We start from the raw sequence: 17,826 nt of genomic DNA, 5'->3' as shown, positions 1-17,826 counted from the left end.
TTCTGTAAAACTCTGCAGTGAAGCTTAAACCTCCAACTCTAGGAAGAAAAACTTATTTTTGAGTGGAGGGGGACTTTAAATAACTTATTGACACTGACCATGTGAATGTGAAGTTGTGATTAATTCATCACAACAAATTCCCAAAAGAATAAGGAGATGACTCATAAACACAAACTGGCTGATAAATGCAAATTCAGAAGATGTTTTCCTTGCTTTTCATCGTGTCAGTGTGGTTTGTTGACACTAAAATACAACCTTGAACTTGATTTATACATTTAAAGGCGTCATATTCTGGCAACATTGTTATTATTTAAATAATCCCAATTATCTTTTAGGATTTCTGCTACATAACAGACAATTAAACCAGCTTCTGGTGGAGTGGACGTGATTAAACTGCATTATGAAGTACAGACCACACAGAAGCACTCTAAATTCTGAATTGCACTTTCTGATTCTTTAATGTACATTTCGAGACCTGTCTTCAACTTGCCTCACCTCTGTGACTGACAACTAGAGTTGATCTGGATTCAACATGTTGGTCTGTTGATGGGCAGAGGGGGTGATCCTTATATTATTTTCATGTGCTGGATGTGTGAAGGTTTGAAGGTTTACACTATATTGTTCATATATCAGATATATGATATGTGAGTCTTATAAAGCAGGTGTGTGAATGACTTTAAGATATTTTTTAAGGCAGTAGTTTGCTTGACTAAAGTTGAGGTCCTCCCTTAGGTGTGAGTCTACGTCACAGATAGTTGGGCAGCTGCTTGTCCTCCTTCTCCTTTCCTTTCAGGGCTTCAATCAATAATTTACCTGCCCCGGTCATATCGATGGCACCTACTCCCTTTTCTCTTCCCCTCACTCGCTTGCTCGTTCTTTCCACGAAAACTGTTGATGACAAGGGGGTAAAAGAGCTCATTAACAAATGACAGAAGAAGGGAGAGAGGGAGGAAAGCACTACCATTCTAACAGACAGGTGTTATCGGTCTTTGGAACAACAGCAGGAACAGAGGGACTGCAGTGAAGGTGACTTTCACTGCCTTAAGCCGCTGATACACAAGAATCGCCTGAAGAAACTTCTTCAGAAGTTTGAATGGGAATACAGACTCTTTACAGAAGTTTGTTCTGTCTCTGACGTTCACCTTTTGAGCCTTTGTGTTTATCTGAAGTTCATATTGTCTTTGAAATTGGTCACTATGTCGGGAGCCACCAGTGACCAGCTGCACAGATCAACTTTATCAGTTTATTTGGTGAGTCTTCTTGTTCTCTATGTTCAGTTTATGTGTGGACACATGGGTTCTAATGTAGAATTTTAAATGTAAGGGACAACTATGATGTATGTTTAATAATCACCTGGCTGGAGTAACTTGAGTTGAGTCTCCATCCAATTCCAAATTCCAGTGTTATTTGGTGATAGCTAAAGTGTTTCTTTTGGTGTGTTTGTTTGCATGTATTTCTCTTTGTGTGTTGTTACTGCAGAACCTGATGGAGCACTTCAATCCTGGCCTCCAGAAGCTTGTTGCTCTAGGAAACAGCTATGTCAAAGCTTTTCAAGGTCAGTTCATTTGTGATTGACTGGTTAGTAAATGTGTGCGTGTCTGTGTGCATGAATGTGTGTCTAATAGTTATATGAATTATTTTAATTGTCAATTTACGCACATAAATATGTTATTAAAGAATTGTGTCTTGAAATCCCATGTGGGATGAGCCAGAAATGAACACCAACTACACTTAATGTGTTAAATATAATACACAATCAAGTGGTAATTAGAGGACCCAATGCTCTAGGTGCTGTGACTGGATTGTTTTGTTTTAGTTGCTGTCAGTACTAGCAAAGATAGTGAAAGAGAATTCATGATAATTGAGATGCAGACGAAGGATACAAGAGGGCCTTAAGTGGAAGGTCATAAACCTACTGTAACCAAATCCACAAAGAAGTCACAAAAATGTTTCTGTACTTTCTTTTAATTTAGTGTTTGTGAACAAGCACAACCTTTTTCCTGAAGCTAGAAGTCACTGGGCTTGTGTGGGGCGTTGGCCTTTTAGAGTCATACAGTAAAGTGATACATTGAGTCGTGAGCCAAAAGTAAGTTTATACTTCAGTACAGATGAAGCAGAACTTAAACCACAGAACTTGAGGTACAACAAGAACAGCCCATCAGTCACAGGGCAACAAGGCAGCGTGGTAAAACTATACCCACTGAGATGGGGCTATTCCTAGACCAAAATCACATATCAAATGTCAGGACTGCGAGGCTTGTGTATTTAATGAATAAAGGCAGAATTGATTGACCCAATTAGGAGTAGTTTAACATGCTGTGGTGTCATTTAAAGCCTAGGAGTGTATAATGTTTCTGAGAAGCTTTTATTTTATTGTGCATTGTTGTGTGTGCTACAGCCTTAGCTGTTTGCAGTGAGGCCTACTTCAGTGCTGTGGCTAAGATGGGTGACCAGGCCCTTCACACGCTTTCATCTCGCTCTCTTGGTAAGTGTGCGTGTGAGTTTGTATGTGTGATTGATTACTCAGTCTTTCCATTACAGGTTTCACCCTTAATTTATTGCATTCATTACAGAAACCAAAGTGTCCTCTAGAGATGGCCAAGTGCTCTATCAAGTTAATGTCAAGCCCGATCATACTGACGCATCCCAGTAACCTTAAAATGACATCCTTCCATTGCTCTTCCTCATCCTCTCATGTATACGTCTCTGTGTGTGCTCATGAATTTGTATTTGTGTGTGTGTACGTACCCGGTCTTCAGTGCATGCATGAGTGCATATTTTCCACAAGCTTCACTTTCACTCTGTCCCAGGGGACGTGTGATAGCATTGTTAGTCGTAATTAGCATTATGCTAACAAATCACCATTGAGAGTGAGTAGGCTCATACATTAGTGCTAACGCAGCATGACACACATGTTTCTGCTAGATTGGCTAACTGAGAAGGTCAGGGAGCCACAGCGTGACCAGGGGCCATATTGAGTGACAACCTCTAAATTATAGATGGGGACAGTCTTTCAGCTGCACTCAATTCATTAGCTCCACTACAGTCCATGACAATACACGAGATCAGAGGCACCCATAATATAAAGGGCTTGGCTAACTTTCCACCATCATAGCAGTCCAGCAGGTTAGATCAAAAGAATCCCTAAATGACTTGAGTGGTGTTGAATTGTGTTAAATTCATATATCAAATTACTGACATTCCTTCAAATTATTGTACCTCTCTTTTTGTAATGGGCATAAACTCCCACAAAATTAGTAATATGGTAGGTCTAAGTGTCATGAGATCTTTTGAATTCTAGAGATTTCACATATTTTTTTAATTTAAATGGCTATTTTGTTGTAATATACTGTATAACACATCCAAATATAACAAATCATATAACAATATAATATGTGACTATTAGAAACAGTTCAGATCTCGTAAAGCATCATAGATGTTTTTGATATTTGAAATTGTGGCAGCAGGTTTTTCATGTGTAAGCTGATCTGGTCCGGTGTTAGTCAGTCAAGTCTCTGACTGACCCAAGTCTTGTTTTAAACAGGGGATGTCCTGATCCAAATATCGGAAACACAGAGGAGACTCACAGCAGAGATGGAGGGAGTGGTCAGTATAAGATTCAACAGTCTGGTTCAAAATTCAAGTGTCTTGAACAGTTTTATGTCTAACATGTTTTCATTTGTTTGTAATTATGCATGGTGGGGATCAGATTATATCTGAATAAATAATAAACATGTAGCAATGTCATACAGCACACATTGTTGTGCTGATTATGCTGTAACTGTACAATGATGGAATAAAACATGTAATTAAAAAGAATAGCAATGGAAATACCCTTGGTAGCATTTTACCCAGAGATTATTTCAATTCACTCATCTAACTGTAAATAAAGACAGCGAAAAAATGTATTCCCAAAATGTTTGAATCTTTTGTTAATTAAGAAATTTGTGAAGGATGCTGAGAGACTCATTTTTGACTTGTTGCAAACTGGTGGACTAAAGCTGAGCTTTACAGAAATCTTTTGGGAGATGTGTTCCCGCTTGCATTTCAATGCTTGTTTAAAATTCTAAGTACCACTCGAACCCTTGCGCTTGATTTCAGCGGCTTTCAGTGATGTGAATAAGCAAAACGTGGCCTCTGATTAAAAAGTTGGCCTGGAGCACATTTGCATATAGATGTAGTCAAACAAAACAACCTGCTATTGAAAGATACTGTTTGAACAAGGGGACAGTTCCCATAATGACTTGGTTACACCACAGGGACATTGTTTTTCTCTCTGCTACAGTTTCGATGGTTCCAGATAGAGGTGTTGCAAGCCATGGAGAAGAATGTCAAGTTGGATGAGGAGTACATTGATGTGAGTTTACTGGGTTGAGTTGAGTACAATGTTGGGGAACTTAATGGGCTATTTAGGTTAGGAGTGTGGTTTATGGTACCAGGCAGATATTGAGCTATGTATGTTGTTTTATGTATTATATGTACTCAGTGGAAGTCTGCATACATTTACTATTACAATTGTATGTATATTCTTCATTCTCCAAATAGAAATATTTAAAGTTAATGATTGAATAGAAAGAGATTATCAGTAAGATATTCATGAGTACATTTTTGCAAATAAATGTTTAGTGGTATTACTAAATTTAAGTACAATGGCTTATTCTTTCTTTGTGGCTCAACATATGAAGCTACTGATGTGTTCTTACCTGTTGTTGCAGACAGCTTTGCAGGAATGACTCTCATGTTTCTGGTCATTTTAGCATTCAGCATGCAGAATAGTCACAATACCAGACATTGATTTAGATACAGCACCACCTATAATCCAAATAATGCAAATCTGCTCATTTGAAACTTTCTGAGCAGGTCCAATTCCCCATTCTGAATTCTTCAGTATGGGGAAGTCAGTGCAGACCAGATTAAGTTGGGAAGTGTTGATGTCTGTGGAAAATGTGTGCATGTAAACATATTCAGGACACGTTTTCATCATCACATCAGAGCTTCTTAAATCAAACTTATTTCCTGTGCTGCAGGGTAGTCGCAGAGTGTATGAGCTGGAAGTGAGGAACCAGGCAGAGGTTTTGGAGAAGCAGCTCAGACGAGGAGCCTACAGAGACTCTCTGGTAGTTGCACACATAAACACTGCGCAGGTTCACACACTCACTTCGCACACATAGTCCAGTGGCAATACTTCTGTACCACTGTATATGTGCCATTTCTTATACGTGTATGTGTGAATGCTTCGGGGTGTGTGTGTGTGTGTGTTTTAGGAGAACAGTGAGTACATGCTGTACCTGAGGCAGAGTCAGCAAGAGATCCTGAAGGAGGAGGAGAGGAGGTATCGCTTCTTGGCAGAGAAACACTGTGGCCTCACTCAGTCACTGCTCTTCCTTATAAACAAGGTATACACACTCACACACACACACACACACCTACACACACGCCAGCATGGGTTAGCTAAAGCAACCTGCCTCCTCCTGTGGCATGTCTTAAAAATGAAATGAGCAGCTTAGTGAGCTTAGCTTTGGGTCTGGCTCAGTTTAAAATGGTTACCTGTGTTGCAAGGCTAATATGCACCAGAGAGGGCTAAGTTTAGGCCACTTGATCAAAAAGTAGGCAAACATTTCCTTACTGCAAACTAATGAGCAAAATATAAATGATAAATGCACTACACTCTACCTTTTGGTTAATACACATTACCTTTAGTATAGATTAGAATAAAATGAGAATTCATCTCAGATACAGGTGTTGGAAGGTATTACTTTCCAGATATGCATGCTGTGAATAAACAGTAATTTTCCTAACAGTTACAGGTTTTCTTTATACCACCATGGTCAAAACATTCGGCTGCGCTGCATTTTTATTCCACCCATGTGATAGCACGTTAATTACTTACCTATCTGATTAAATTCACATCTCAGTGTCCATCATCTCATTTACTGAAACGTTTCTCTCTCTCAATTTGTTGCTGCCTGATCAGGTTGAGATTTAATGAGGTGCTCAGCTCTCTCATCTGTTTTCAGACTGGTGCGTCTCTCCAGCAAAAGGCAGATGGATGGAAGGAGAAAGTGAGTGACACCAGAGGGTCCAGACCTCGAACTCCCACCCATTTGGACCAAGAGGCACAGGTACCAACTTGTTACACTGTTACGTCTATTATTTTGACCTAATGTGAACATTATACTCAGTCAATTAGTGTTTTAAGAACCAGAAAACCCGTAGAGAAGCTGTGCTTGCATGGGATGTTGCACCAGTGTCTGTACTATATACCCTCAGTGACATGATGTATGGAAAACTGCCCATCCTGTGCTGTGTTGAAATGACCATAAATGATTATGATTTACTGTGAAAAGTTTAAACATATAACTTATAATATACATTTGTACTGGGATTTACATGTGTAGTACACCAGTATTTTAGCATGACGTCATTATATAGACTGACTTTCTCTCAGCAGCCCCAACTCTGACTGACTTCCAGTGTTAAACCTTACTAGATTTTTATTTAAAAAATAATCTGACTGGATGCAGCAGTTCATTTACCTGTGTATGTTGTTTCTGACAAGCTGCGAGGCTCAGTGAGCTCCCTGCTGCAGACAGTAGCCAGAGATGAAGACATGTCTTGGGCCAGGAGGGAGCAGCAGGCACTGGGCAGAGTGCCCTCTAGAGGTGGGATGAGGACTGTAATGTGTTACATGTGTTAGGCTATGATTGTTGTAAATTAATGTGACTACATTTTGACAACCCTTGAAGCAAAACAAGATCAGCAGTATTTGCCTCTAAGTGACCATACGCTTTACACTTTCTGTTCTTCCTCCACTTGCCCACTCCAGCGCCGTCTCCCCTCCCCAGCCGCTCTCGCTCCAGCTCAGTCGGAGAATCTCTGGGTCTGGGTGGAGGGAGAGCCATGAGAGCCCTGGTGTCTCACCCCTCCTCATCCAACCCAAAGCTTCTACCTTTCAACAGGGGAGAGACTGTCACAGTACTGGTCCAGGAACCGCGCAACGGCTGGCTGTATGGACGCACTGACAGCAGCATGCGGTGGGTAGCTGAGATAGAAGGCATATTATGCATGCAGGTGCAGGAGCCATATGTTAATGCTTTCTAAGTGTTTTTACATAGGAATTAAAGTATCTGTGATATCCCATTGTCATAATTGAGCTAACAGAAACAAAAATAACAAAGTATTCTTTACCAGCTGACATTCATAGACACTTTACACTTGTACATGAATTTCAAGTCTGAAAAATACAGTGTATATTGTCTGACAATGTTTTATTGTATATACTTCTTGTTCAAGGACAAGAAGATTTATGGAGCTTGAGTTGTTTTGTTTACTGTTTCTTTATGTCTAACTCTATTATCTCCTCCAGTCAGGGCTGGTTCCCTGCTGCTTATGTGGCCCCTATTGAGGATTTCTCCAACACTTTAGCAACAAGGTAGGAATTACTGTCAGTCTGAGCAACAGATTTCAGCAAACCCATTTAGATGTTGGAAACAGTCCATCTCTGTAGGGTGACAGATTACAGTTTGACATGTTGACCTTGGATTTAGAGAGATCCTCACCTGGAAAACTGGACTTACACTCAGATGGTGGTCAGCATACAACCTGCTAAAGTGTCTTTGAGCAAGAGGTTGAATGCGTCACATTTTTAGGAGCTCGGTTCTTTGTTCTGTTCATTTTTTTCAGATCATAAACTTTAGCCTGACACTGAATACAGAGAGAAAAGAATGCTGTCTTACAGAGATCACACCACAAAATGACTAATATCTAATACCTAAAACCTAAATGCATATTTAGATTGCTGAAAAACATAGGCTTGTGGAGCATACCCAGCCCAGAAGTGGGATTTTTTTTTTTATTATCTATTTATTACCAAAATATTCCAGGTCACTGCCCTGCTATGAATAACTAAGAGTTCCTACATGTGCACCCTTGACCCCTCAGTGGTGGCTCTCTAAGAAGCCACAGCATGAACAATCTGCTGGATCCCACTGACACTTACACTGACCAATCAGAGAGCAAGAACTATGGAGATGTCCCACCTCCAGCCACACCCAACCGCAGAGCCTCTGTAGACTTCCGGCCAATCTCTCCTCTCCCTGAGAAGAAGCTTGAGCCATCCGTGGAGACAAAGCCCGGTCAGACGAAGACCTACAACGAGCAGCCACCCCCACCTCCTCCCCCGCCGCCGCCTCCTCCCTCGAATCAGAATCTTAGAAGGGCCTCTGCAGATTTTCGATCAATCTCTCCCCTCCCCGACAGGAAGGGTGAATCAGCATCTGATGTCCAGGTACCAGAGGTTTTTTTTCTTCTGTTCCATGTACATTAATCATACATCACTTGTTTTGATTGATCATATTGGCTTCTCTTTTCTTAGGCATTATCACCCCATGGACAACCTGAAAACCCACTGTTTCCCAGGTAATTTTTGGTGTGTTTAAGCTCACAGAAAAGAAAAGTTTGTATTTCCTGGACTGTGGACCCTCATGAATTCCAGTACCCTTTTGATATTTTAATTTGGATCATCTGGCTAAATGTTTTTACTTAAAAATCAATTTTTCCGAATGTATCCAAATTAGTATGCATGATCAGGAATATGAAGAGTTTTGGATTTGTGCTTATAGTAGTTGTCTGGGTTTCCACTGACACTTCATAGTATCCATTTATTCCATCCACCTCAACGAGAATGCAGTCATGAAGGAAAAAGTGAATACATACACAAGTTTTTTTGTATCAATGGATAGATATAGACTACAAATCTAATGCAATCATGTTCATAGTGCAGGTATATATATTTATATATATAGTTTTGTGGTTGCATTTTTTACTCAATTTTCACTTCATTAACATTTTGTACTGCAGACTAAGGCTTAAATCCCGAAAAAAAATATCATCAGTATCAAAAACAGATCTGGTCTGAACCTGAATTCCAGTCACAATTGTTTAAACCTATAATAGTCAAACCTCTTGCTGGGGTCTGGTGTTAGTTTCCTAACCTGGATTGTGTGCATGTGCGTATGTGGTTCATTTGTGTGGGAAGAAAGCAGTTGAGCGTGTGAGATATTGTGTTACATTTTTTGTCATCCTCTTGTTTCAGAGGCACAAACCCATTCGCCACTGTAAAGCTTCGCCCCACGACGACCAATGACAGATCTGCTCCTCGGATGCTCTGATCCATTGGCGCTTGTGCAGGCGGATTTTGTAACCGAGGCTGCCAGATCAGGTTGTGGGGGCAGGATATACATTTTTGTTTCAGGAGAATGTAATGACATCTCTGAAATGTGATGGCTTTTAGCCAGAAGGGAAGAGGAAGGTTTGGTGGGTTTTTTTTGTACAGTGTTAGATAAGGTGAAGTATTTCTTGTACCAAAAGCAAAAGTGACACTAAAGCAAATCTCAGTAATTTAATATCAAAACCATAAACTTGTTCTTCATTGTACAGTATTTATGTTTTATATAGATAGGTCTGTTTGTTTCTTGTAGTAGAAATATTAAAGGAATAGTTACACATTTTGGGTACTACGCTTACTCACTTTGTTGCTGAGAGTTAGATGAGAAGATCAATACCACTCTCATATCAGCCTGTAGCTAGTTAGCTTAGCATAAAGACTGAAAACACGGGTAAACACCTAGCCTCGGTCTGAGCCCAGAGGTAACAAAATCCACTTACCAGCACATTTTTTTGAAACAGCTAGTTTCTTGGTTTCAACCTTATTGATAAGCTCAGTTACCTGGGTGCTTTCTCCAGCAACATATTTAGTGTACAGACACGAGAGTGGTATTGGTCCTCTCATCAAAATCTAAATAAGCAAGATGAATATAACTGCATTCCCAAAATGTTGTACTATTTCTTTAAGCTGATAGTAGCATATGCTTCATTTTTTGCTCATGCTGATATGTATCTTGCTCTCATTCTATGCTAATTTTATAAGCAAACAGATGTGATTTAACAGAACATAAAATGAAATCCTTTCAAATCTGACTTGGGCCACGTTCACATTTGATCCTGAAATCACTACGATACATATTGGATCGCTCACATGCCATTAAGGCCATGGATGCTCCCCTAGTGATTGTACATTTGTAATCCTCTTCACCTCCTGTGATGAACATGTTTTGCAATGTTCGGTGCGTTATGTTTTGTGAGTTTAATGTTTTGTGTCCGCTGTGAGTAACAATAAGTAAAGAGACAGTTATTACTCAAGTTTTTTTTATTATCATTTCTTACTCAGATCGTTTCTCTCTTCATAGCTCTCCTTATATATCATTTTATTTACTACATCATCAGATCGGAGGCAGGGAGTGAGGAGGAGGAGGAGGAGATAGAGGAGAGGAGGTGAGGTGAAGGAAGGTGGATGAGGAAGAGGAGTGGGAGGAAAGTGCACTGATATGTGAACATCTAGAAGTAAAACCAATCAGACAAAATGCACAACCTGAAATACACAGAGAAAGGAAAAATAAGGTTTAAGAAGTCTTTATAACATCTACACCATCTACAGCACTAGAACCACCTGTTTTGAGACCACAAACTATCTTCATGAAATCATTAAGAATGATTCTGAAACCCATTCAGCATGTGTGATTAAATATATAAAAAATGAAAAAAGAAACTGATGCCTGTATGTTCCTCCTCATGGTAACTCCCTGTTGGCCTGCTTCTGTAGTGGTGTGTAGAGAGCAGGCCTGGTCTGACTCCATGTGTGGGGTCCGGAGGAGGGTGAGAGGAGTTTGAAGGTGGCAGTTACAAAATATGAATGCAGGGACGAAGAGGAGGAGGAGGAAGAAGAAGGGGGTGTTCAGCTATCTCCTACTCGTGCACCAAGGTCTCAAACTCTGTAAAGGAAAAAGAAAAACATTTGCACAAATAATGAGACAAGCTCTACTGACCTATAGCTTAAAGGGTAGCGGTTGTCAAGTCCAATGAAAAGACCAACAATGGATTGATTCTACTAACAAGTCAGTGGTCATATTCCTCTGTGCCATAGAGCTTCATTATTGCCTAAAAAACAATTTAAAACTAATCAATATGCCACACCGTTACACTAGGTGACAGGAACCACCACACACACAATATTCATTTTAAAGTCAATTCCATGTTCACCATCCTGCTGCCTTAAATACTAAAGTGCCGAACGTGTATTTATCTTTGTCTAAACGTAGTCCTGAACAAATGTACTGATTACTGCAGTATGAAAACTACAGTGCCTTTTCTAAAGATTCATATTAAGTACAAACAAATGTGCTTGAAGTATTGATAAACAGCCTGGTTGGTTTTGGTCTTTTCAGGGAATTTACAGATTATGCTAATTTATCATTTAAAATAAGAATAAGTGCATATATGTAGCCTAAATCTTAAATACTAAACCTCCTGTGAAGACCTAAACTACATCAGAAGAGCTAAATGTTGGCAACTGGTCAATAAATAGAATTTTTTTAAATCAAATAATTATTGGCACATTCATTTTCAAACATAATTTACATAAACAAATGTGCCAGCTTTTACTTTAAGGTTAACATTCGTCCCAGCTTCAGACTGTTGAAATTTCATGGTTTTAAATTGTCTTAGCTCTTTGGAGTGTGTATTGGCTGCTACCAAATGCTGTTTGTGTGAAAAATCCCACGGATAGCTCCTAAAATCCAGGTTGGATTTCCCACTGAGGCAGTGTTAGAGCTACAGTAAGCAATATTTAGCTTATACGAGAACCTGTATACATCCAACCCTCTACTCTTCTTTAAAAAAGCTTTGTTATTCTTTGCAGTGTTTCTCTGTTCTCTCACCATCAATGCCGATCTTGCCGTCTCCATCTTTGTCTGCGGCTGTGAGGAATGCTTTTGTCTCAGCGTCGGTCAGGTCTCTGCCCTCCTTGGAAAAGCCCTTCAGAACAAACCTGAGGAAAGTACAGGGTGTTGCAGAGAAGGATCACTGTAGGACAGCGTTAATTAACACATGACAGTGTGTATAGGACATAGAGCATAGAGCCCTTTTTGTGGTTTTGTATCTGTGTGAGTTCCTCACTTGAGCTCTTCTTCCTCTATGAAGCCGCTACCGTCCACATCCAGAACCTGGAAGACCTTCTTGACGTTTTCAGCTGACATGGCCTTCATTCCAACCATTTCAAAGAACTTTTTAGGGTCGAATGTTTCTGCTACAAAAGGCAAGACAGAAGGTACAAACGGAACCATGAAAAACAACTCTACTCTTCTAGCTTTACATTAGGCAGAAATGTTTTGGAAATTAATAATCAGCTTAAAGGGCACAGATGATTCTATCAGAGCTACATTAGTAGCACACATATAGAGCATGATAGACTAGTTTACTACACACTTGTTTTTAAAGATAAAAATGTGTGTGCATTTATTGTGTCTGCGAGGATCCAAGGCTAACTTCTGTAGCTTTGTAGGTCTGTTTCTGCTGAAAATACTATGTCAAACCACTGTTACCTGCAAAGGCATCAAGAGCTTTCTTGATCTCCTCAGCTTTCAACAGATCTGTCATCGCCATTTTGTCAGCTGGAGAGAAGGATAGAGAGCAACAAACATAGAGGACATAAAAGGTACAAAGTGAGAAATGAAAGGAGAGTATTTCAAAGAGTTGAGTGCAGACAACAGCTGAAATGGAAGCACAAGAGTGCAATATTTGGTACAAAAGCTAAAAGCCTAATTTAAACTGTTCACATTAACTGTGCATGTATCTGTGAATGTACTGGTTGTTAGTAAATGAACTAAAGGTCTGGCCTAGAGATATTTAGGGACTAGATGATAGAAAATGAATATACTCTTGGTTGGAGATGACACAAACATTAGCAAAGAGAATTTTAACCCTGGTTGACCTGGTAGAATTACATTTAGGCATTCAAAGGAAGCACTCAGTGATACTTGACACAACAGAGGAGATTATCCAAGGCCATAGTTCATAATTTAAGACATGGGCATATAATACAATCTGGCATACACTGAGGGGACACAAATACATGCAGTGTACCCCACTTCACACACACAACCAATTTATCTAACTATTCATTTTATATGCATACTGTACAGCACACACACACACACACACACACAAGCTCACAAATAATTAGCTACATTCATGTGAATTCTATATCTATTCTTCTAAAACGCATCCCTGTGCATCCCTCTATTGGACATAAACAGCATCTTTATACATCAAAGCACTTGTTACTGGTCTTTGCTTCCAATTTACAAACGACTGTAAACAGCTGGCTATACCTGTGCCGTATTAAACTTTGCAATGTTAAGACATGGAACATTAGAGAGAAGACCAACATGTAAAACAATAACATCACGTGCACATGGATGGCATCAAATGTACATGTAAAGCCAAACAAATTATAGCAATATGCAAACTGTCAGCTGCTTTATGAGAATGTCAAATGCCTCATAAAACAGTATCAAATTCCCTCAACTTGTGTCTCTGTATATGTTTTCCTGATTTCATCCTACAAAAATTCTATTCCCTTTAATCCTGTGGCTAATTTGCCAACACTTACATACATGTCAACATAGTATTGTAAGTATACTCCATGTCAATTACACAGTGTATTACAGATAACACAAGATTTAAACCCCTAACCTTTTCAGTGAAAATTATCTGTGTTCACAATGGAAAACTGGGCTATGTATGCAATATGAATGTGAAAAAGTAAGGCAATGGATCTGCTAAGTCAAGTTTCCCAAAAGGTTAAACAAATGTGAATATGTCCCTCAGTTGTAGTACCCTGTAGATATCAATAGGTGTCAGTACTGAGCTGAAGGCTATCAGGGTTCTTGTTTATACGTTTGGGGTGCTGGGAGTTGAAATGTTGAGCTGTCAAGACTGATGTTTGATTAATGTGTTTGTGCCTATAAGAGAACTGAGCCCCCTTGTGTATGTTGCCTTTGTGTGTGTGTCTGCGTATGTCTTTCTTATGGCATATAGTGATTTGGTGAGGGTATGAGACTCAGAGAGCCCCACTGGAGTAGTTTTGATATTTCCTCTGCAGGTTGCACTGTCTTGACCCTGAATTTTTTTTTACCCTCACTGACCAAAGGACAGAGAGAACTGAGATACATAGCCATCCTCTTCATTTCTACCACTTCTCAACTTTCTCTCCACCTGTTATGTGTCTAAATGTTTTGGCAGCAAAAGCCAATTAGCGAGCTTCTATTTGTGGTTTTTAAGATGTCTTGAGATGGGCAAACTTTTTTTTTTTTCTTCCCATCAGTGAGATAATGTATTACAAATAGAAAGCCTTGTTGTCTCAAGTTATCATCTTTTGGTATGTTTACGTTTGGACCCTAATTTGATCTTCAATCCATCAACAACAAACCTTCACTGACGGTTCTGGTCTGTCAAGTTGATCTGCATCTTGATATCCTGTCAGTGATGTTAGCATAGAAGTAAAAACTCACAGACATCCATGACATATGCATCCTATTCACAGGTTCTTTCACAATAGCTTTGACTTTGATGTGTGCAGATGATAGCTGAGGTGAAAAAAACTGTAATCAAAAGGTCAAAGCTTCTGTTTGAAACAAACGGGTCCTACGTGTCCCTGAGCCCTTTCCTTTTCCTCAGTAGCCTCAAATGTGAAAAACTGCAGACACAGTGACTGCTATCTGTCCAGTAGAGAACAAATATGACCACTGTTATGGATAAGTGAGGTTCTATTTTAGCGCCGTACCACGTCTGTTCATCCAATGACTTTTACTCGAGTGTGAATGTTCTTGCCTGTGTGCTAGAAATAAACAATAGAAATCACACTTAAAGTTTCGGTTCTACCTTTGCAATCAACGTTTTCCAGAGGGAGGCAGAAGTTTAAAAATTTGAAGAGCAGGCCAACATTGTCTGAAAACTCAAGAAAGCTACATCAGCCTACAGCACAAAAGATCTCCGCAAGTTAAAGATTGAAACTCTGGTGAAAACACTGTCAGAAGGAATAGCAAGTGTTTTATTTATAAAGTATATTTATTTAAAACTGGCAGTCTGATCGAGCATCCTTTTCAACAAGGGCTCAGTCAAAACAATGCAACGACAATGAAAAACATCTACAATATGCATTACTATTACTTACTGTACTTAACGTCATAGCTACCATGCCATGGCACTGTGCATAAACACCTGTTCGTGGTGACTCATGAGCCAAGTAAAACAACCATTAGACCAACACCTGCGCCTGACATTAGCTTTCATTTCATACATGCTACTGCAGAGACGATAAATAAAAAAGGAAACAACACATGGCAGCGCGAAGGAGACATAAACAAGCTTTTTAGAAAAATAATTCCCAATACCAAATTCCAGAAAGAAAAAAAAACATCCCTGTGTTTTAAGGGACTATGGGCTGGGTTATTTAAGAAAAGAAGTGATGCACACAGAAAGGTGGAACGAACTGATGCACATTCATCTTGATGCTACATGTATGTGGGTTGTGATTGCTGGTGTAGACCCTAATTTCTACATTTCTTTAACATTAGGTTTATTGGGAATAAAAGCATGTATTGTATTGAATGGCACTCCAATAGTTCGTCATGTTGTGACATTATATCATGTTTTTTTCATCTGTATTTTTATGGATTTCACCATAGTGCATTAAATTCAGGTCCTCTGATTCATCCTCTGATGGATTCAGAACACAATCCTGCTATAAAGCTACAAAATAGTTTAAATTTAACTGCAGCATATGTGCTTGTCACAGATAACCCCAGCAATCAGTGTTTCATTTTTCTGTTCACAATAGCCTAAAGCTCATTCACTCGTCACTCATGACCAAAGCACCTGAAGGACATCTGATTTCTATTGTGTGTTTTTTTAAAATAGCTATTATCTGCTAAAACATATATTTCTTTTGTGTCTTACCTGAATGAAGGGGTGGATGAGTTTACCTGAGAGGAGAGAAAGAGGGCAAGAGGGAAGGTGATGGAGAGAGAATGGAGTAGAGAGAAGGGTTGGAGATGGAGGTAAGATGAGCAAGTTGGGGGAGGGAGGACACAATAAGACTTTTATAGCTGCCTCCAAACACATACACACTTACCCCATATACCCCCACTCACGCACCACATCCCCACCTCTCAGTATTCTCTCTATTTTGAGAAAGGTGGGGTGGTTGTCAAGACATGACACACCGTTGGCCCTGGAGTGCGATCTCTTTCTACGCAGCACTAACGTATCACACGCTGGCCTATTAATAATACCACTTTATCTGACTGCCCTCAGACCTTATCTCCTCCCTGTGAGACCCTGTTCCTCTTTTGTTTCTGAACACATCTATCTTTTCTTCTCTCATCTTCTTTGATTTATCGTTTTCATGTTCAGAAGCCTCTATCTTCTCACTGTTACAACTGCCACTATTTTGTCCCCATTTAAGATGGGGGTTTAATATACAAGGGGAGCATTGAAATCGCAGTCTGACAATGCTGTGCTGTTGTTGCAGTTTTATTTCAGGACTTTTTCTTTCCAATTATAAAGTATATAATATTAATAATTTACACTCGTACACCTAATGTCATGTACATACTATAAAAAAAGCCTGTATATGAGAGGCTTAAACCTTGTGCAAAGACATTAATTATAAATAATTAAAGAAGAAATTATAAATCAGAAAACATGGGGAGAAATTACAATTATATATAATATAATATAATCTCATCTAGCCATCAACTTTGTAAGTGAAAAGCAATGTTTAGATAAGAAATGAGATTGGATCTAAAATTATAACAACTACTAATAACACTGCCTTTTGGTTAAAGCTGCGCTAATATGGATGAAATGTGTCATGTGAAAGGTTTCGGAGGAGTTATCACCCGACTATGCAATTTCTCTGAGCCATCCAAATTGTTTTAGCGTCTTTCAGCTCATTGATTTCAGCAACAAAGCTCTACCTTACCTTACCTGCTCAGCACGAAACAACAGACAGACAAAGTAAGCAACTAGCTCGTCAACATAGTTGAGCATTTAGCAGCTGAAGAGCCAGATATTTCCTTCAGGAGTTGGTGGAGACCAAAACATAGCTAAAAAAAAATTGACTCTGAGTTGTTGGATGTATAAACAATTTTATGTCTGTTGTGGACTTCTGCCCCCAAGTGGTTAAAATAACTGATGCGGCTTTAAAGAGACCACCCTGGTACTGATACTGTAATTCATAAAAATCTCACACACCAAACGTCCAATACACATATCTTCAACCCTTATTTGAAAAAGTCAGTTTCTTAATTGCAGATGTGCTGCACTTGAACTTGTACCTCAAACAGCCTCTACTCTTCACTTTCCCTCAGTATCTCTCCCTCTCATTCTGTTTGCTCAAACTCTGTCCATCACTTTCCTAATCTCTCGTTCACGTCTCCTCCCCTTCCACTTTCTTCTCTCCATATCAAAGACCAAATTGGCTCCTCTTTCTCTGCATCCATATCTTCTTATGCCTCTTCCTTTATCACCTATCAATCTCTATCCTGTCAGGACTGTGACAGCTTGTGTGACTCACTGTCTCTTCCTATCGCCTTCTTTTTTTGTTTTGTCCCTTACACCCGTCAAGGCCAAGAGGGGACTTAATTTATGTAGGTGCGTGTATGAGAGATAGAAAGAAAGAGAGAGCCACGTGATCTGTTACAAGGCTGCAGCCAGCATGAGGCAGTAGACTTCTTATCATGAGAACTGTATGGTAATGTTGATATATTTTAAAACAGAAGTTTGTAATGGCTGATAATCCAAAGTTTTTAACCATTTTATGCACTCCAGGACTAATTTGACATCAGTGATCAACTGGACTGCACTCACCTGCAAATCTTATGTGTCAATAGGAGCCTTGAATCTAAACACTATCAGCCAATGGCC

The 17,826-nt window shown here is 39.4% G+C and overlaps 2 protein-coding genes across 5 annotated transcripts in view; one reads left to right on the top strand and one right to left on the bottom strand.

The window, feature by feature from the left end:
- The first annotated feature begins 1,196 nt into the window (after positions 1 to 1,196).
- baiap2l2b (BAR/IMD domain containing adaptor protein 2 like 2b) lies at positions 1,197 to 10,137 on the top strand. Its single transcript, XM_035660606.1, is given in 13 exon segments — positions 1,197 to 1,250; positions 1,480 to 1,555; positions 2,399 to 2,485; positions 3,545 to 3,606; positions 4,286 to 4,357; positions 5,028 to 5,117; positions 5,265 to 5,396; positions 6,018 to 6,122; positions 6,560 to 6,662; positions 6,827 to 7,034; positions 7,367 to 7,432; positions 7,957 to 8,418; positions 9,095 to 10,137. Coding segments are annotated over 13 exon segments (1,593 nt in total). The 3' UTR covers positions 9,171 to 10,137.
- Positions 10,138 to 10,189: 52 nt separating this feature from the next.
- The window catches only part of pvalb7 (parvalbumin 7), a 34,420-nt gene continuing 26,783 nt past the window's right edge, over positions 10,190 to 17,826 (bottom strand). The window contains exons 1-6 of one of the 4 annotated variants that reach the window (XM_035660680.1): positions 16,031 to 16,048; positions 15,856 to 15,881; positions 12,438 to 12,506; positions 12,013 to 12,142; positions 11,775 to 11,884; positions 10,190 to 10,829 (exon numbers count right to left, since the gene is read on the bottom strand). In XM_035660680.1, the coding sequence (XP_035516573.1) occupies positions 10,804 to 10,829; positions 11,775 to 11,884; positions 12,013 to 12,142; positions 12,438 to 12,498 (327 nt within the window). In that variant the 5' untranslated portion in view covers positions 12,499 to 12,506; positions 15,856 to 15,881; positions 16,031 to 16,048 and the 3' untranslated portion in view covers positions 10,190 to 10,803. Of the gene's footprint in view, positions 10,830 to 11,774; positions 11,885 to 12,012; positions 12,143 to 12,437; positions 12,507 to 15,855; positions 16,011 to 16,030; positions 16,049 to 17,826 lie in introns of those variants that run through there. The other 3 variants (XM_035660679.1, XM_035660678.1, XM_035660681.1) reach the window with 3 other exon arrangements.

This window comes from Morone saxatilis, unplaced genomic scaffold (genome assembly GCF_004916995.1).
Source record: "Morone saxatilis isolate NCDOM2014 unplaced genomic scaffold, NCSU_SB_2.0 Contig17, whole genome shotgun sequence".
NCBI lineage: Eukaryota > Metazoa > Chordata > Actinopteri > Moronidae > Morone > Morone saxatilis.
This window is presented reverse-complemented; position numbering and strand designations above follow the sequence as displayed.